The 20,430-nt window shown below is 29.2% G+C and overlaps 3 protein-coding genes and 1 pseudogene across 6 annotated transcripts in view; 2 read left to right on the plus strand and 2 right to left on the minus strand.

Annotated features, from left to right (window-relative positions):
* Positions 1 to 22: 22 nt before the first annotated feature.
* On the minus strand, positions 23 to 12,243 carry LOC145189946 (dolichyl pyrophosphate Glc1Man9GlcNAc2 alpha-1,3-glucosyltransferase-like). Of its 3 annotated transcripts, XM_090079566.1 has the most exons (13): positions 12,121 to 12,243; positions 11,260 to 11,338; positions 7,798 to 7,991; positions 6,675 to 6,784; positions 6,383 to 6,450; positions 2,269 to 2,422; positions 2,047 to 2,162; positions 1,767 to 1,887; positions 1,411 to 1,544; positions 1,162 to 1,301; positions 799 to 896; positions 591 to 663; positions 23 to 449 (listed from the first exon to the last, which is right to left on the minus strand). In XM_090079566.1, exons 1-13 carry the CDS (start codon positions 12,210 to 12,212, stop codon positions 221 to 223), a joined length of 1,608 nt encoding a protein of 535 aa, XP_089935692.1. In that variant the 5' UTR covers positions 12,213 to 12,243; the 3' UTR covers positions 23 to 220. The 3 variants fall into 3 exon arrangements, with proteins under 3 accessions (XP_089935692.1, XP_089935694.1, XP_089935693.1); XM_090079568.1 differs by lacking the exon at positions 12,121 to 12,243 and having other exon boundaries at positions 7,948 to 7,991; XM_090079567.1 differs by lacking the exons at positions 7,798 to 7,991; positions 12,121 to 12,243.
* Positions 9,410 to 11,975, plus strand: LOC149891653 (uncharacterized; annotated as a pseudogene). Its single transcript, XR_016450040.1, has 3 exons — positions 9,410 to 9,688; positions 9,936 to 10,696; positions 10,798 to 11,975. The product of XR_016450040.1 is annotated as an uncharacterized LOC149891653 (transcript).
* Positions 12,244 to 12,495: 252 nt separating the features above from the next.
* Positions 12,496 to 15,510, plus strand: LOC145180482 (protein transport protein Sec61 subunit alpha-like 1). The gene is made up of 8 exons (XM_080055383.2): positions 12,496 to 12,675; positions 12,836 to 12,903; positions 13,128 to 13,193; positions 13,321 to 13,795; positions 13,941 to 14,101; positions 14,202 to 14,306; positions 14,393 to 14,748; positions 14,844 to 15,510. The coding sequence occupies exons 1-8, from the start codon at positions 12,669 to 12,671 to the stop codon at positions 15,028 to 15,030; spliced, it is 1,425 nt and encodes a 474-aa protein (XP_079911509.2). The 5' UTR covers positions 12,496 to 12,668; the 3' UTR covers positions 15,031 to 15,510.
* The window catches only part of LOC145183590 (uncharacterized), a 13,670-nt gene continuing 8,546 nt past the window's right edge, over positions 15,307 to 20,430 (minus strand). Inside the window, exons 4-5 of the mRNA XM_090079565.1 lie at positions 20,250 to 20,312; positions 15,307 to 19,982 (exon numbers count right to left, since the gene is read on the minus strand). Coding sequence (XP_089935691.1) covers positions 17,019 to 19,982; positions 20,250 to 20,312 — 3,027 coding nt within the window. The 3' untranslated portion in view covers positions 15,307 to 17,018. The remainder of the gene's footprint in view (positions 19,983 to 20,249; positions 20,313 to 20,430) is intronic.

The raw sequence follows: 20,430 nt of genomic DNA on the forward strand, positions 1-20,430 counted from the left end.
TTAATAAACAATCAAGATTCTACTCAAGTTTTCAATATTTTATTTCTATTTACAAATTTTATTCATAAAGTACTATATTTAAGTATTACACTATTTTAAGCTGCGCACAACGATAAGTCCGTTGTTTCACCACCCCCCCCCCCTTCCAATGGAACGCCGTTTTTATTCCTGGTGATTGTCTTTATTAAAAACCTTAATTGCATGTATTTGCCTTCATATTTTATGTGCATGTCATGAATTTTACGTACAAAAGAAGCCATGACCAAATAACACCGAGCGAGCAATACAAAGATGTCAGCATCAGTGGTAAAAATGGTAGTTTATGCTTCCGATCAACCAAATCGTGTCCGATATTGCAGTAAATAAATAAAGCGATATATCCGTATAAATAGATAGCTTCATAATTTCTGACGAACGGAATGCCAAATCCCTCAAGCGTATTCTTCCGGCTAAAACGAAACGGAATAACGCAACTAGAAAAAAGATCGACTGCCTTTCAATTGTATAAAAGCTTTTAAGGTGTTCGAGCAAACAAAAACATTTATGTTTTCTTTTAAACTTTAAAAAATAACGTCTCAAACGTATGTTACCCATATAGGTGATGGAGGCAATAGGTCGATAAAAAAGTGTACAGCAGAAATATAGATAACTTCAACGGTGTCTCTAAAATAGCAGCAATATTTAGTGCTTCATACAATAAAAATTATATACTGAGCGATACAAAACAAATAACAACAAAAACCGAGTTCAATAGAACCGACGCCCATAAAACGCTGAAGATATAAATAACACAGCTACCTGCTTCCTTGTGCAAAAGAGGGAATAGAGCAAAATTTCCTGTAACTGATAGAATTGTAAACACTCTAGCATATCCCTCTGATTTTGTTGAAAGCAACCTTAAAGTAATTAATTGAATAAAACATTTTTAACAATTTATAACAACATAATAAATAAATAGACTATGTGCAAATTAAGGTCGACAAGAGATACAAAAAATTACTGACAGAATACATAAGGTAGTATAAACTAATAAAACTTTTTTGAAAAAAAAATTTTCAGGACATTTCATTGAGTTCTCATTGAAATTTTTTCTTAAAGAGTGGTTGGTAAAAACCTCTTATAAATGAGGTAACTTAATTAAAACCTCTTAAAAATACTCACGCCATAGGTATTGTAATCATAAGAATGGCTTTTTCGTGTACATGGTAACCAAATATAAAGGATGCATATGCGCAAAGTATCAGACATGGAAGAAACAAATGCTTTTCATTAGGTCTATACCAAACTTTTAACAAGCAAGGCTAAGAGAGCAAATTATAATAAAAACTTTCATTACTAACTTACAAAATCAGCAACAACTTTTTTACAAGTAATGTTGGTTGAATTCATCAAGTAAAAGAAAGTTCTTACCGATATGGCAACTATAGTGAGGATAAAGGTGACAACTATTGGTACATCAGGAAGAATGGAAAAACTCTGTTGAGCTACTAAGCCACCAGTCATAGAAGCGGATCCAGTACTATTGACTAAACCTAAACGAGAACCTGGAAAAAAAGAAAAAAAAAAAGTTAAACTTTAACATGTAAAAAGCAGACAACAGGCTGGTTGATGTAAACACCAAAAAAACAATCCTATTGATAAAAAGATACAATAGTTAAGAATAGGTAGATAGAAAATTATTTGTATTAGTCATAATCATTTGTATTGTAGAAAACATAACATCTATGATGCATATATTATATATTATATGGTGTATATTATGAAACCTATGATAGATGCCACTTTATCAAGGCCGCTGTAAAGTGCCCAAAAATTAGCTGCCCAGTATGCATGTGATAACCCACGTTTTACAGGAAAGAGACGTGATAAAACCTGAGACATCTGACCCTGTAAAAAACTTTATAATTTATAATTACTAAACTAATAAAAAATCAATCAAAATTGAAGAAATTATTTAAAATTGATGAAAAATAAAAACTGTATAAAAAACAATATGATCCAAATAAGGACATATCATGTAAACGAAAGCTCCATATTAAAATATACCAAGTAGATAAAGGGTCCAAATGAGATTCCAAAGATAACAAGTACAAGAAGACCGAGCTGTATCAAATTTTTTATTGAAAGATTTTCAGGAGACACACCAATTAGAGAGTAAATACCTATAAAACACTTACTTAATAAAAAAACTTTTATCATACAAAAAAATTTAAATTTACACCCATTAAAAATATTACTGATGCACATTATCAACAGTTAAGCACATACCATTTGCAAAATAACTTTGAGGTTTAGATTTGTTGACATTAGCAAAGCAGAAGTTCCTCAGTAAATAAACAAAGTAAACAGGTGCAATATACAAATAGATATGTTTTAAATTTAGCAAAATTGTAAACCAAAACGCGCTATGAAGATGGCGTCCCTAAAAATATATAAAGAAAACAGTCAATACTTTATAATACAATAAAACTTTTACTTTATTTACTTATATATACATAATATAGTAAAACAGGGTAGAATGAAATAGAGGGTAGAATGAAATAGTTATGACTATGCTTATTCTTTTGTTCTTAATTAATTATTGAATAATTTTTTTTCAAATACTTTTTGATCATGTTGTAGAGGATTTTTTTCTGAATAAGATGACGTCAAATTCTAATTATCAAGTATCAAATATCAAATTTTAATTTAAAAAAAAAAGTTTTCTTGATAATTTTTTAAGTTTTTGAATGCGTGATATTTTTTTTCTTTTTTTAAAAAATGGACATAAAACTCTCGGAAATTAAATTTGATATTAATGAACTTAATAAGTATACTGGTAGAACTTTTTACGCTGGTCAAGAATCTTTTTTCAAAATTAAATTTGCTATTCAGCGAAAAAAGTTATGAGATAAAAACGAAAACGGAGACATGTGGGGTTGAATGAAATACGCTAATTGCTCACGTGTTAAATGCGGCTTTTACTAATTAAATCTCAAGTGACCAATCAATCTCTATAAATTTTGTGTATAAATTTTAAATCAATTATTATTAAATCTATTCTACAATAAAATATGCCTCGAAACAACTTGCACTCAAAGAAAAAAGAAAAACCAAACACTGAATAGCAAGTTACGCTGGCTGTGGCAAAAGTACAAAGCAGTGAAATTTTATTTAACGTAACTGCTCAATTATTCAACATACCAGTAGCAATTCTTCACAGGCGTGTCCACAGTATAGGTGAAACAATTTGGAGTGGTTTAAACACGAGATTGTCGCATCAACTTGAATCAATTTGGGAGATACGCTCATCAAATTATCTGATTGGGACTTTGGAAGAACTTATATTTGCATTATCACACTAGTTACCAACTATCTGCAACACCAAGGTCAATCTCATTTGTTTTCTAATGTTACACCAGGGAGAGATTTGGTATAAGCTTTTCATAAACTGGTGGAGTCTTAAGTTGAGCATTAGAGCCATAAGCAATAGTTCATTACTCAGAGCTGCTCCAAAAAAATCCAATATACAGTTGGAAATTGCATCAATGCTGCTGATAATCATCTTGCTTCAAAAAAATCAAAAAAACGTCTATACAGAGGTTGGTGCTAAAGTGGTCTAGACAAATGTTTTGCATTCAACACGTTAACACAAAAAAGCGAAAAAATGTAGATGCTCCAAGGTTCGAAGGGGAGTGTTTCAATAAACCTGAAATACTTGAGAGATTGAAAGATGCTGAGAGCAAAAAAGTAGCAAAGCAAGCTAAAAAAAACCGCAAGCTTAGCTTTAATGACGAGCAGCAAATAAACCAAGTAACAACAGTAATTCCAATAACATTAACAGCCACAAACCAAGTCAATGTAAAAAGTGCCTTAAAGTTTTAGGCGAAGCTTCAACAAGTCAAAATATGTAATGGTACCAGTGTGAAAATTCAAAATGCAAGGTTTGGCTTCGTGAAACATGCATAACAAAGCGATATGTAAAAGGCGCTGAGTTTTATTGCACCAAAAAGTGCAGCACAAGTGACAATTCAGCTCAACCTCTAGTACCTCTCTTCGACTCAACATCATCACAAAAATAAAGTTTTTTTTTATTTGGTTGTTTTTTAATTGTTCTTATTAGTTGTTTTTTAAATTGTTATTATTGATTGCTTTTTGTTTTTTTTTAGTAAAGTGTTGTTTTAATTACACATAGATTTGTGTATTTCATTCTCCCCGAATGTGAGGGTAGAATGAAATAACTTTTTTTTTCAATGAAATAAAGTTTCTTAAAAAACTGAAAACTTCTTTTACTTGATTTGTATGTATTTAAATACAGATCAAATTTCTCTACAACTTTAAAAAAAAAAAAATTAAAAACCTTTGTCCCTTAAAAAAAAATTAATTAAAATTCTTAACTATTTCATTTGACCCCATTTTACTCTATACAATACAGCTTTTGCTTACATATACAATGCAGCTTTTGCTTATATATACAATAAAGCTTTTGCTTTATTTACTTATATATACATAAAGATAAAGCTCTGTTGCATTTCTTTCAATCTCAAGTCTGAATGATAATATTTTTACTTAAAATATGTATTTGTGTACGAATGTGTGTATATATTTATGTATACATATCTTTTAATTTTACATAACACACCCTCCTATTTGATGAGGTTAGATGAAAGATCATGATGTAAAATCTCTTTGCTCATCTCTTCACTATTTTATATACTTGATAAAAATATGATTTGAATATTTAATGTATTCAAATCATATTTTTTTTATCTAAAAAAATGCTTTAAAAATATTTACATTAATTGTACAATTAAGTCATTACTTCATTTTAGTTAATATATTGTTATAATAATATATTAATAGAGCCATCAGCGATTTTTGTGGCAAAAAAAAAAAAAAAAAATGACACACAGAGGTTTAGTAAACAACATGTAACAAAGTCTCTGACAAAAAGATTCTGGAACTTTGGAATATAATTGGGATCTATTTGAAGTATACAAAGAACTGCATTCTTGTTGTCATTAATCATATCTGTATTCAGCAGAGAGTTTATAATCATAACAAAAGTAGCATAGATATTTGCAACAAACAAGAAAATCTGTTACAATGCATCAATTTCAAATTGGTGAAATGAATTTGTGGATAAAATAAAAATAATAATAAACTAAAAATTCCCTTAATAATCAAGCCGGTTTGGTGGTAAGCATCAGGATTTCATTACCAAATCTCTACAAGATGCCAGCCATATTGGTTCGGTTTTATTTAGACTTTTCTAACAAAATTAATTATTGGATTGCATCAAACTTTTCTATAACTCTTATATAAATTTTACTCAACCAAATAGTTCAATCTTTTGGACATCAAAAGAAAGTTATTGTTTGAATGATTGCTGCAGGGCAGTGATCACTCTAGTGTGAATACCGGTGTTGCTTTCTACTATGCAAAAACAATTTTCTTCAACTGGTCATTCTTTCACAAACTCAACTGCCTTCTGACCCATTAAAATGGCTATAAAGACCAAGTTAATTGATACCTGGAGTGGTGAGTTTGTTTTATAATATTTTGGTCTGGGTTTGTAATTTTATATTGGATGACTTGGTGAGTCTTTTGATATGCTTGTTAATTCTTGCATTTTGAGCATTTATTCACTGTATAGCAGTACATCATGTTTTCACAGTCATTCACAATTCTCTAGAACTACATTAGTAAATCTAGAAAATTGTCAATAACCGTGAAAACATGAAGTACTGCCCATTTTCTTATGTTATGCAATCTGAATATGTTCCTAATGGATAGACTACAGCTTCGCAATAGCATAAAGTTTTGCAGTTAAAAAGATATTTTTATCTAAAATGCTTTCACTTCATCTGTAATACTATAAAATGTCATTGGCAGAGTTACTGGTCATAGAAAGTGTGATGCATCACCACACTTTTCAGAGATTGCTGAATACTGAAGGGTGATCTTCTCATGAGCCAGAAAACACTCTACTGTAGTAGCCTGCTTCATTGTCTTTAGTAATAACAATTAAGCAAGTTAGTATTTTGTAAGTATGTCTAGGTTGAGGTTCACAAAATAATACAAATATATACTGTATAAACTTTACCATTAGTTACACTGGATCATGAGCAAAATCTAGAGGGCTATAGGGCAACTTCATCCAGTTATTTGATTGGCCTGTAATATCTAATCCAATTATCAAATCTTATCAAATGATTGATGGTGCAAGAAAATTACTTTAAAAAATTTAAGTTCAATATAAAATTTTCTTAACCTTTTACATATAAACTATATTTTCATTAGTTAATAAATATGTAGGTTAACTATGAACTAAATAAACTATTCTTATTTTTAAGAAATTGTTAATTAAAGTAAGAGAAGAACAAGAAAAAGTATATCTGACCTGTTTCATTTCCAAAATTGAAAGTATTAGAAACCCAAACAAGAAGCCATTATATTGAAAATGAATATCTTTGCTACAGTCAAGAAGTTTATTCAAACTATTTTATATAATATTATAAAGTGAACTGACAAAAATTTTAATAACCAAACAAAAACCATACATGAGTCAAGAAAAAGACCTTATATAAACAATTTAGTCTCAAATTTATATATATTTCAACTTGCTGTTTATCGTTAGTGCATAAATATTAAGTTCTAAATTGAAATCTAACTAAGAAAGCATTAAAAGATACGGTCAACAATGAGAAGTCCTGCATTCATCAGCACACTGAGTAAAATGAAAAATGCTTCATCTTTAAAAATATTCAACACTTTGCGCCTTTCCAAAAACAATTTACAATATCTATAATAAATTAAAAAAACATTTTTTAAATATTTTTAATTGTAACTGTTTAAATGATTTTAATAAGAGAAAATACAATAAATTGTAATATGTGATAAATAATAAAGGCATATCAAATAAACAATCTACTAAATATATTTTTATTGTTTGTGATAACCCTTGAAAACATCAAAAATTAACTTAAGTTAATCTATATTGCTAATTTAGTTAAAAAACCCAAAGAAACATAGTGACATGTAATGCAATAAGAATATAGAAACACTTAATTTTGCAAGTAAAAAATGAAATGTATGCATGTGTGCTTGTGTGTGTAAATATTCATGTAAACACATACACATAGCACATGAGGTTGCATAAATAAAAACTTAATGTATGCTGGACTTTATGTGACACAACAGGTTCTTAAGATTTTTTATTTATACCAATTGTTTTATTAAGTCTGCTTATAAAGCATGCAACTGTAAAATCTGTACTAATTTTGACACCAAGAAAAAAGCCTGGAAGTGGAAAAACAAAGAAGGTGAGGACACTAAGCCTTGTCAAGTTCTAATCAAGCCTAATCCAGTTTGTTTCCTGAGGGAGATGATCAAAGAGCCAATAAGTTGTAGGTGAATGACCCATCAGAAATGCAGTGAAAGACCTAAAAGTCAACTCAAGGGCTAGATCCAAGACACCCCCCCCCCCCCCCATTGACACTTTTAAAACAGAGACAGCTGAAAGATGTAAGAAATTTTTATCTTTCATGAAAGAAGGCCTCTCAATTGATCTATCCTGAAGAAGCACTTAACTGATTCAGGATCTTATAGTAAGACTAATTGCTATTAGTTAGTTCCAAGAATCAATGATGTGATCAATGCAAATGGATTCCTTCTTCTTATCACTGAAATTAGTAGTGATTTTACAGTCACATGGATTTTTAGGTGTAGCAACCTTATGAAGTTAAAAGAATTTGAAAAAGTAAATTGAATATCCCATTTTAACAATAAAAAATCAAGATCAATAGTTTGATTGACCTGTTAAGTGCATAACATAAAAAGAGATCACAGACAACAACTGTGAGCCGCTGAAACAGTACTGTTTGTTTGCTGGCATAGTTCAGATTGTCTAAAACTAACAATTTAGGATCAAAGTATACAGCTAGAAATGAAAGAGTGTATTCAAACCAGGCAAAAAATGGAGGGTAATCCAATGTCCACTCAGAAGTGTCCTAAACACACAAAAGAAATTTAAAAAATAATAATAAAAATAAAAAACATTCTGGCAGCAGAAAAGACCAGTAGAACATGCATAAAATCTGCTTATCAATATTAGATAAAAAAAAATATTTATGAAATTTGGACAAAACTTGTAAACATTAGAATGTTAATTATTAAAAAATAAAAGCATTAATAATAAAGCACATGAGCAAAATATAAAATGATCAAGCAAATGTTTACTGCATATGCAAAAATTGATTTCATAAAAATATTATGCATTTCAATCTTGTCCTAATTTTAAGTTTTTCATAAACTGTTGAAAGAAAAAAATTCATTATTTGTTACAATTACAACTAAAAACTTTAAAAAATACACTAGAAATATATATTATAGTGCCACCAATAAATAAAATTTTAACTTTTAAAGCAAGCATTTATGCCAGCGTTTTTAAAAGTTAAACTAATTTTAATCATCAAATAAACATTAAATCTAGAAAAAGGTTTACATTTATTTAAACTTTGAAAATATTGCTGAGAATCATGTTATTTGGTTAGCTGCTGCATCCAAAGATAACTTATAAATTAAAAAAAACATGTTCTAATTAAAGTGACAAAACAGTTTCAACTGTTTTTTTGAAGAGTTGTGATCTTATCCGAAAATTTTATTCAAATAAAACAAATATCAATGATAATATTTGACTGTTGAAGATTTTTTTTCTTGCACATTTTTTAAAGAGAAAATATTACTTTTTACATTGTAACTGATACAACTTTAACAAATAAACTAGCAATTAAATGTGTCAAATATTTATATGTTTTCTGCTCTCCTCAATTAAACCAGTGTTGCCATATGGCATTTTAGGATGCCAAATTTGGGGAAATTGGCATTTTTTTTACCCAATGGCATTTTATCACATTTTGGCATTATTTTGGCATTTTGATACAGAAAAATTGTGATTCTTGAAAAAATATTTGTTTTGGAAAAAAAAGTTGAAATTAATTTTTACTATTCATGATTTTTAAGCATGATGAAAAATACCTTTTGACTTCCAATGCAAAGATTAAATTGTTGATCCAATTTGGAAGTAAACACTAAGGCTACAACAAATGTTTAAATAGTATTTGTTTTTTAAAAGTAAAAAGTTCTTTTTTAGTGTTTGATGAACTTTGTTCAAAATAAAATAACAAAATAATTTTGAAACAGCAACAATTTGAAAAATGGCATTATTCTGGGATTTTACACTCAAAATTTTAGCATTTTACATTTTTAAAATGTTGGCAACATTGAACTTAATTGTCAACAAAACAATTAAAATATGATACCTTGAAATGCCCATTTTCATGATTAAAATTTTAAAACAATTTTCCTTACTTTATCAAAAAATGATAAGTAATCAAAATAATTATTTTTCAGTTTGAATCATTAACCCATGTGGTCAGTACTGGAAATTCACTTTCTATTTTGCCATTAGTTAAACACAAAATACTAAAGCTTCTTTCAATTAATTCTTGTGATTCGAATGAAATAAAACATTTAAAGGAATATTGCTCCAAAAAAATTGACCAAAGACTTAAGTTGTCAACTTCTGCAAAAATATGTTGTTTTTTAGATCCATCCACAAAAATTTTATATGCAAGAGATGAAATAAAAGAAAATTTGTTTGAGAATGCTTTAAACATAAAAGTGACCCAATTAGATATAATTCAAGGTATTTTATGTCTATACAACAAACAACATCAATAAAAGAAGTTTTTGTTATGGAAAAAATTACTGAAACGCAAATCAATTTTATTATAAAAACTATTAATTTTTTATATTATCTAATTGTGGAACACGGAGTAGTTATTTATAATTGTTAGACATTTTGAAATAATTTATTAACTCATTGAGTCCATCAAGTATCATTTGTTTATTATTGATACCACTTTTTATTAAATTTACTTATCTGTTTTTAGTTCTATCAGAGTCAGAAAATGATAAAGATTCAAAAACATGCTCTAGTGCTAAGCAACAACTACTTCAAGAGATGAAGAAAAGAAATTATCAAATTGATTCGGAAGTAGAGCAATTTATCTCTCATACACCTAAGCTAGATGAAGAACTGGATTATTTTTTGTTTTGGCGAAATTATCATGCAAAGTATCCACACTTAGCAGTGCTTGAAAAAGAGTATTTTAGTATACCAACCTTGAGTTTATCAGTGGAGTCCATGTTTTCATTAACTGGATTGATTTTGAACTCAAAAAGAAGCAATTTAAGTTCGTCCAACATGAAAATGACTCTCTTTATTCATAACAATATCAGTCTAATTTGATTTTTAATTTTAATTGAAAAATAAAAGTTGTCTTAATTTAAACTTAAATTTGTTTTCTTTTTGTCAAAAACAATACTAGTTATATTTCAGAGCAATTTACGCAGCCAGAAGCCAGCAACTTTGTTGGTCAGCCAGTAACAGCTAGTTGGTCAAGTTGTTAAGCTTTTAGCCATCTGATATAAATGTCAGCCAGCAAGATAAATGTTCTAAGCATGGGTTTAAATTCTAGTAATGAGACACATCTAATAACATCTTCTAAACTAGAAGCTCTAACTCAAAATCATTTTGAGAACTGTTAGATCAATAGTTAAGGAACATATATGAAAAAAAACTACAGCTAAATATTTACTGGCTTCCAATATAATTGGTTACTTGTTTCTATTTCTAAAAATTTTAACTGATGTTAAAATTTGTATAATCAAATAGGGTCTAGTGAGGTAATTACAGATTGTCCTGTAATTACCTCACTAGACCCTATTTGATTATACAAATTTTAACATCAGTTAAAATGTTTAGAAATAGAAACAAGTACACTCATGTAAACTTTCTGAAAAGCTTAAGGAAAATAGAGTTATGTAAAAATTGGTTATTTAAAACTTACAATAATGCTACACTAATTATGTAAAACTTGGTACACTAACTATATATAAAAACTTAAAAAACTGTTACTTACATAGTAAAAAAATAGTTTAATGACAATAACAACTATCTAACTTAAATTTAATTCATTGTTGATTATTCATCCTTTAATTTTATTAAGTATAATTAGCTAATAATACATTTGAACTAATTGATAGTCATAGCAAACATTATAGATTTTCAGTGTCATAATTAACAACACCATCTGATTCTAATGGGTCTGGATCTTCTAATACAAAACAATTATTTGAAAGTAGTGCTATGAAGTAAAGTTGAAACCTTTGATTAAAGGAGAGTTAAAACATGTAATAAAAGGAAAAAACTACCTCATAATACCATTTTGAAATATGAAGATTGGATGTTATTGCTAACCAGTTTCTATGAACTTCAAAATCTGTTGAATGGCTATGAAAAAGAAAAAAATGAACAAGTGAGGGGAATTTTTATTGAGTTAAACAAAACTACTGTTAGCATTACTCTAATATGTCAATCAAAAATTATTTCCAGCACAATCCTGGATATACCCACAAAATACTAATTGCAGTCTAATGATACTCACTTGACTTTTTGTATGTCCAGATTATCTGGGACATGAATCTATTTCACCTTTAACTTAACCTACCAAGTTCTAAAAAAAGTCTATGAACCATACTAAATTTTCATACAAATTTATCTAATCTCTGAATTTTTAATTATCACATCATTTTTATTAAAAAGCATCGATTTTAACTTAATTGTGTAAAGGTTACATGAAAACGAATTGCTGCTTTTATGTACAATATATTGTAATCACTGTAGAGCCATTCCACAAAAAAAAAATGAATTAAATAAAAAATAAAAGAGGACTTTAAAGTACTATCAGTTTTAAAAACTTTTAATGCCAAACTGTTTTATTAAATGCTTGGTATTATGAATTGATGTTATATAAACTGAGAAATTTCTACAAAGAAGCGAATAGAATTTTATTTTCTGGCTATTCGTTTTTTCATCATGTTAAAAAAAAAAAATTTAATTTATTATAAAAAAATCCAAACTTCATACTATTTAGAAGTTTATAAGATTATTGATATTTTTGTTATTGTTGTTTTTGTTACTATCATTATCATTGTAATTGTATCATTAGGTGCGGCTATATTGTCTTATTAGGTTATCTCACACTGTAATAGGCTGAGTTGATAGTTACTTACTAAGCGTCTAGTGTTATTAATTTTAAAATGGAAGATAGGAGAGCAACTGGAATTGTATAGTCAATACCAGTTCCACATGGCTCCGACACCATTTTAAATGTTTATAGTTTCATGTAAAAGGTACTCATAAAATAACATACGTGTCTTATGAAAAGGATGGTAAACATTTTTAATTGCAATAGTTTTTATTTAAATAGTTTTATGAAACATTTTTAAAAATTTTAAACTGTTTTTCTTTTTTTTTTGAAGAAAATTCATGTTATAAATAGCGAATAACATTATTAATAAGTTTTATGTACTAAATATTTTATTATTTGTAACCCCCGTTTCTTATTTTAGTTTGTCGGACTTTAAATAAATCTTGTGACGTTTCGTACTGAAAATTTCCCACAATACATTTCTGGACTTGAAAGAATTATTTTGAACGAAGCGACTTCTCTTTAATGTTTTGATTTGGAGTGGTGTTCCAAGCTAGAACCCTGACACTGACAATCTGTGTGGCCGTTGACCGTTTAGGACCGATATTTGGATAAAGGAAAGGATAAATTATGGGGTGTAAGAGTTTAAATTACTTTTTCTTTTTCCGTTTTTGTTAACTTGCAGTAATTTGGAATTTTAGCGCTATTTACGGATGTCTTGTTTAACGTTATCGACTTGTGTTTATGTCCATACTGTGTTATTTTATTATTCCATTTTTCTTCGTCTGTCTTTATAGTCAAGTTTCTGGAACTGCTTAAACCGTTTATATCAGTGCTACCTGAAGTTTCTAAACCAGAGAGAAAGGTTTGTTATGATGTTTTATAATTTATTTTTAAGGTTTTAAAAACTTTCTTTAAATACATAAATTTACTTTTTAGTAAGTTTATTTCACTTTAACCTTTACTTAAGTGCTAATATAACTTCACATTTTAGGTCTCCTCTGGATTTATATTGCATTTATCACTTTTTATGATTATGTTTTAATTCTTCTAAAAAGTATGTAAATTATTTTGAATTAAACTTTTTAGATTCAATTCAGAGAAAAAGTGCTATGGACAGCTATCACACTATTTATCTTTTTAGTTTGTTGTCAGGTAATGATTTGCTAAACATGCATTTATCTAATTTGAGCTTTCTAAGCAAAGTACTGTTGTAATGTCAGCAGTTTTAGAAGTTCAGTGTGAGATTTCAATTGAGGTTTTTGAAAAATATTTTTTGTAGATTCCATTGTTTGGTATTATGTCATCAGATTCAGCTGATCCCTTTTACTGGCTTCGTGTAATTATGGCATCAAATAGAGGTACTCTTATGGAACTAGGTATATCTCCAATTGTCACTTCTGGTCTTATTATGCAACTACTTGCTGGTGCAAAAATTCTTGAGGTTGGGGACACTCCACGTGATAGAGCATTATTTAATGGTGCACAAAAGTTGTTTGGTATGGTCATTACAATTGGTCAATCAATTGTTTATGTCATGACTGGAATGTATGGTGATCCAAGTGATCTTGGTGCTGGCATTTGTCTCTTGATTATCATACAACTATTTTGTGCTGGTCTTATTGTTTTATTACTTGATGAGTTGTTGCAGAAAGGTTATGGGCTTGGTTCTGGAATTTCCCTTTTTATTGCAACAAATATTTGTGAAACAATTGTGTGGAAAGCCTTCAGTCCTGCAACTGTTAATACAGGAAGAGGTAAGAACAATTTTCAAAAAAATTATGGTTTAAAATTATTTTATCTAATAAACTTGAAATAATCTTTTTGTTTTTGTTGTTATTTTAGTTATATTATTTTTATTGTTATTATTGTTATATTATGTTATTACTGTATTAACTTTAGGAACTGAGTTTGAAGGAGCTGTCATTGCTTTATTCCATTTACTGGCTACACGTACTGATAAAGTTCGAGGCCTTCGTGAAGCTTTTTATAGACAAAATTTACCAAATTTAATGAACTTGTTGGCAACTGTCTTTGTGTTTGCAATTGTTATATACTTTCAAGTAAGACAATTTTTGTTATAATTTGCATTTTTAGATATATTTGGTAAGTTTCTAAACCAAGGTTTTCAAGTTAACTTTTAATATTTTTTTTTTAATGTAGGGATTCAGAGTTGATCTTCCAATCAAATCTGCTCGCTACAGAGGTCAATATAGCTCCTACCCTATTAAGCTTTTTTATACTTCAAATATCCCAATAATTTTACAGGTAAATAATATTACCTTTTTACAATTTAGTGAGTTGTAAAGCTTTTTTTTTTTAAATTTTAATATTTTATTCATTTTTTTTATCAGAGTGCATTGGTGTCAAATGTTTACATAATATCACAAATGTTATCAGCCAAATTTTCTGGTAATTTCTTTGTCAATCTTCTTGGAATATGGAATGAAGCTGGAGGTCCTAACCGAGCATATCCTATTGGAGGTTTATGCTACTATCTTTCTCCTCCTGAATCACTTGGCCAAATAACAACAGATCCTGTTCATGCCCTATTGTATATAGTGTTTATGTTAGGTTCTTGTGCATTTTTCTCTAAGACTTGGATTGATGTCTCTGGTTCATCTGCAAAAGATGTTGCTAAGCAACTCAAAGAACAACAGATGGTTATGAGAGGTCATCGTGAGAAATCAATGATTCATGAACTTAACAGGTATATAGATATTTTTTATTCATTCCTTTTGTATCATATTTACTTTCTCTGAGTATTAAAACTTGTTTTAATGCATTCATAAAATGTTCCTTTAGATATATTCCAACTGCAGCTGCTTTTGGAGGTCTTTGTATAGGAGCTCTATCAGTTCTAGCTGACTTTATGGGAGCTATTGGGTCTGGTACAGGAATTTTGCTTGCTGTTACAATTATATATCAATATTTTGAAATCTTTGTGAAAGAACAAAGTGAGCAAGGCGGAGTTGGAACTTTACTTTTTTAATTTAATTAAAATTATAGTGTTTTGTAGATATTCAAAATACATCTCTAAATCAATGTCTTATTTTTTTCTTGACATTCACAAACCTCTTTGTAAATCAGGTTTTTCGTTACTAAAATAACTTTCGATACTTTTAAACTTCTTATCAATCTTGCTTTTTACTTAAACTTCATGAGATTAATGCATGTTTTAGGAATTTTTTATATAGTTTTAACTTTGACAGAGTTATTATTTAGGAAGTTATATTTTTTCTGGACGAGGGGGACCTTAAATGAGGTGTAATTTTGTTTAAGTCAGAATTAATTCTGCCGTGAATAAAGAATATCGGTTTTTTTTTTGTTAGTTTTTTCTTTTAAAGAAAGCTTTGTAATTATTTTGGAAATTGGTCAATTTATTTTATTTATGGAGGTTAAGCTAAAGAATATGTAGTTATTCTGGGCAACATTAAAACCAGCTAATTGAATGAAAGTCATGATGTCAAAATCTTAAACTTTTGTTAAATTATCGGTATTGACCATCACATCAGTATTCAACGAATCTTTAATCTGTGTGCAGCAGGTACACACCTTTAGGCCAATGCACCACATTGCCCGTCTTTATCTTTTACTGTATGATGTGTAGAGTCCTTACACTATTTTGAAATAAAGGGCATTCGAAAACTCCACTGTTTTCTTGGTTGTTTAAGATCTACGACGACAATCGTGAGTTGGTGTGTTATCTAGCCTTCAAAATGCTATTGTATTCACTGGTTTAAATCTATTGTAAATAGTGCTTAAAAGGATGTCCCTAAAGACTTTAACTTGGATACGTTAGTTTAATGTTATGATCTCGTTAGAAATAGGGGATTATGAAGGTTGCGCAGTTGGAGAATGAATTGAATTGTAGCGTTCTCTATCCTGTCACAATTTCTAATTTCTATATACTTGTATTCATTAAATCTTGGGTTAAACAACCTATTGCGTATTCTATAACATGTATGAAAACTTTTCCGACTAACTTTTAAGTCTAACTAAAATCAGTCGACTAACTTTTTAGCGCAACTGAAATTAGTCGACTAAATTTAGTTTTTTTAGTTAAGTTTGTTACAATTTTTAGTTTTGGTCACAGCACTAATTTATAGTTAATTTAATTTGCGGATCTTTATTCCGCAAGAAAAAAAATTGTTACTATCTTATTACACTTGTTCAATTAGAATTCAAAGTATGACCTTAAAGCAGGAGGATTCAATCTTTGCTAAATTATGAGAAAAACTATTCTTTATTAAATTTACCATTTTTTACCATTAGATATTTTATCTTTTAAAGAAGTTCAGAAATTATACAAAAATTTTACTTTAAAAAATTTCTTTTATGTAGCACATGTTAAGAGACTGCTTAAAAAAAATATTTTATATACAAAAATATAAACACACGAGAAAAGGGTGAAAAACCACTTTACAAACATATTCATCTAAACGCCATTTTTAAAAACTTTAACTTTAAAAAAAATGTTAAATTGATCACATACTTTTTTTTATCCCAAAACCTTCTAAAAGTTGGAAAAACAAAATTACAAACATTTTAAAAGAAAAGTATTAAAAAGTATTTAAACGTATTATCATCAATATATGCTGACTTTACGTTTATTTTGAAGAAAAACAATTTGATAAATAAATTTTCTGAAAAACGTTTAAGAAATATTAAGAGAGTAGATTCTTAAAAAGATTTCACCGCCACAAAAGATGGAACTAAGTCAAGTATTTTTGGAATAATAGTATTCGTTGAGTGATAGGTTTATACATCACTTTAGTTTGAAACAGATTGTCTTTTAAATACTGTTTTAAAACTTAAGTTAAAAACTCAAAAGTTAACAACGCCACTACGATTCAATTTCTGCATATGAAAAGTTATTACAACAATATAACGGTAACAATTTCGTAACAATTTTGTTTGACTTCTGGTTCCAAACAATTAAACTTAACCTATTATAGCATGGGGAGCTTCTGATAAAATTTAAAGGTTTTCGACTTTCTCTGCATCAGACTGCTGCGTAATTACTTCTGATATACTAGTTGGTATAATATTCGATTCTGGTATAATATTCGATTCTGGTTCAAAAGAAACTGATGCTGGCTTTAAAAACGAACTACCTTCCGACTCTTCCTTTTTACTTGTAATTTCTGGACTTTCATCTGGTTTAGAACTCAATTTTGATTCAAATGACGTAGTCACCGTAGTGAAATTAATATTTCCTTCTGCCTGTATAGTTGTAGATGGAGTTAAAACACCATTAGAAAACTCATGTTCAATGTGATTCACTTGTGTATCAGGAACCAATTCTGGTTTGGTATAAGTCTCTGGCTCAAGTGAAACAGAAACTGACTCATAATCATTTGAAGCAGGTTGGAATGAAGTATCAGTTATTTCAATGTTATCTATACATTCATTTGCGGAAGTAGCTGTTCTCAACGTTTCTTTTGATTCTTTTGGAAAAGTGATTTCCGGTTCAAATAAAGCAGTAGTCGTTCCCTCGGTAAGAAAAATCACTTCTGGAACAGGAGTAATTTCTTGTTCACATAGAGCAGATACGGAAATGGGATCAACATTTTCTTTAGTTTCTTGAGTAGATTGGGACAAACAATCAATAGTTACTTCCTCACCTTTTGACTGTGATTCTTGGACAACAGCAATTGCTTCTGATTTATCTTCCACTTCAGATTCTTGTGCAGATCTTATATCTTGCTCAAATAAAGAAACTACTTGATTGAAACTATTATTTTCGTTTTGCTGTGAAGCAGATTGAGGAACAGATTCCGACTCCAAAATAATTTGCTTTTGGGTAAAAGATATAGGTACAACATCTGAAGGAGAGTTTATTTTTGGTATAATTGATTCTGAAACTGAAGCAAAGTCATTATTCTCTTTAATACACTGTGGAGAAGGTAGGGAAAAAATATCAAAAGTTACTTGAGACTCCAAAGGATTTAGATTTTGAGAAACAGTTACTGATTCCAGATCTGTCAGAGCTGTTACTTCTGGGGTAAAAAGTATTTCTGGTTCATGAGAAACAGACAAAGAAGCAGGATTAAAAGTTTTAACAGTTTCTTGGGAAGTAAGTTGGATAGGACTACAAAAAGTTATCTCTGGTTCTCCTTCATTTGATTCTTTTGCAACAGTAAATGTTTCTGATTTATCTTCTAGACAAAATTCTGGTTTAAGATTACATTTTGGAGCAAATACAACAGTAGTATGATCAATGTTTTCTTCAGTTTTTTGAGATATAAGCTGGGATGAAATGTCAACACCTAATTCTGGCTCAATAATATCTATCTCTTGTGTAACTGAAATTGCACTTTGTGTAAAATTAAATTCTGCCTCTAAAGGAATTGCCTCCTGCATAACAGAAATTGTATTTGATGTAGAAATCATTTCTGGTTCATGAGAAGTAGACACAGAAGAGAGATCTTGTTGAGTAGGCTTGGATGAGTTACTTAAAGTTACTTCTGGTTCTTCATTTGATTCTCCAGCAACAGTAAATGCACCTGATTTATCTTCTACAACAAATTCTGGTTTAAGATTAAGCTGTGTGGCACAAGTATGATCAATATTTTCTTTAGCTTTTTTTGATGCAGATTGGGATGAAATGTCAACAGATGATTCTGGCTCAATCAAACTCACCTCTTGTGTAACTAAAATTGCACTTGATAGAACATTAAATTCTGCTTTAGGGATATATTTTGGTGCAATATGATCAATGCTTTCTTTAGTTTCTTGTGATGTAGATTGAGAAAAATTATCATCACATGATTCTGCCTCCAAAAGAATTGCTTCATGTGTAACAGAAATTATATCTGGTGTAGAAATTATTTCAGGTTCATGAGAAGCAGACACAGAAGTAAGATCTTGTGGAATAGGCTTCAATGAGTTACTAAAAGTTAATTCTGTCTTTTCTTCAATTGATTCTTCTGCAAAAGCAATTGCTTCTGATTTATCTTCTACAACAAATTCTGTCTCAAGATTATATTTTGGAGCAATAGCATGATCAATCTTTTCTTTAGTTTTTTGTGATGTAGATTGAGATGGAATATCAACAAATGAGTTTGGCTCAATAAAACTCATCCCCTGTATAACTGATGATATTGGACTTGGTGTAGGAATTATTTCCGGTTCATGAGAAGCAGACACAAAAGTAGGATCAATAATTTCTTTAGTTTTATGAGGTTGAAATGAGCCATTTGAAGGTATTTCTGGTTCTTCTATGCTTAACCTCTTTGTAATAATAATTGCTTCTGATTTATCCATCAATTCAGTTTCAGGCACAGAATATACTTCCAGCTCAGAAGTTATTACAGTAGAATCAATATTTTCTACAACATTTTGTGCAGTAGCTTGTGATAAATTATCATCAGTTACGTTGGATCCTTCATTAGCATTAAGTATTTTTACTTTGTCTTCTACAACAAAATTCTGTGCAAGTGAATCAGCAATTGGAGAACTAAAGCTTTTATCAATTTGCTGTGGAATAAATAGTGAGCTATCAAAAGATAATTTTGAGTGTCCAAGATCATATTCTCGTGTAGCATTTGATTCTAAATTATACTCTGGTAAAGGTACTGGTGTAAAATATACTTCTGATTCATTTAGACATGCACCATGTTTAGTTTCAGGTTGAATTGGTGAAACATCTACAAATCTATGCTGTTCAACAGGACGTGACTCTATTGGAACTGTCTCATACATGTTCAATGATTTTTTCCTTAATAAATTAGGGACATGAACTTCCACATCTACTAATTGTGAATGTTGCTTTTCCTCAGGATCATTTTCCACATGGTGATGGAAAGATACATTTTCATAATGAACTATTTGGCATTCACCATGCTGTGATTCTGACAAAACATTTGCACTTTTTATGTCTTCCCCGTCCATAATATAATCTGGTGATAAGTACATTCCATCGTATTCTGGTGGAGGACACTAAAAATTCATTACAAATATAATAGACACACAGGAAAAGTTCTAAAACTAAACTAAAATTTTAAATTTATTGTGGCCAAATTAATTTAAGTTGAACCCAGTATAAGTAATAGAAAAACAGAAAGAAGTGAGACTTGTATGACTTGTATATAACAAGCAGTTGTGCAAGTATTAAAAAAATAAAACATGGACTTTTAGTATAGATGTTCAGCTTAGAAATCTGTTTTAGAAATAAGATAAATTTAGAAAAAAAAAAGCTTCACTTACAACAAAATCATCAGGATTCTCTTTGATAACATCAGAAGAAGCATCAGAAAGAGAATAAGTCTCCTGCAAAAAATAAATTCTTAAGATCTTTTTCTCAATATCTTACAGAATTATGAGTCTGAAATTTAAATGCATTCTTTAATTTGTTAGTAATTTGTAATTCAACTTTGCCCAAAAAATA

This window comes from Hydra viridissima, unplaced genomic scaffold (assembly GCF_058129835.1).
Source record: "Hydra viridissima isolate aposymbiotic clone 2 unplaced genomic scaffold, HvirCarnegie_v1 scaffold_2, whole genome shotgun sequence".
Classification (NCBI taxonomy): Eukaryota; Metazoa; Cnidaria; class Hydrozoa; order Anthoathecata; family Hydridae; genus Hydra; species Hydra viridissima.

Coding starts and splice junctions, on each gene's coding strand:
- LOC145189946 (XM_090079566.1), bottom strand. CDS start 12,212: ATGGTGTCGGAGCCATGTGGAACTGGTATTGACTATACAATTCCAGTT. Junction 11,339..12,120: donor TTAATAACACTAGACGCTTA/GTAAGTAACTAT, acceptor TCTTTTTCATAG/CCATTCAACAGATTTTGAAG. Junction 664..798: donor TCTTTTGCACAAGGAAGCAG/GTAGCTGTGTTA, acceptor CTGCTATTTTAG/AGACACCGTTGAAGTTATCT.
- LOC145180482 (XM_080055383.2), top strand. Junction 14,102..14,201: donor CAATTGTTATATACTTTCAA/GTAAGACAATTT, acceptor TTTTTAATGTAG/GGATTCAGAGTTGATCTTCC. Junction 14,307..14,392: donor ATATCCCAATAATTTTACAG/GTAAATAATATT, acceptor TTTTTTTATCAG/AGTGCATTGGTGTCAAATGT.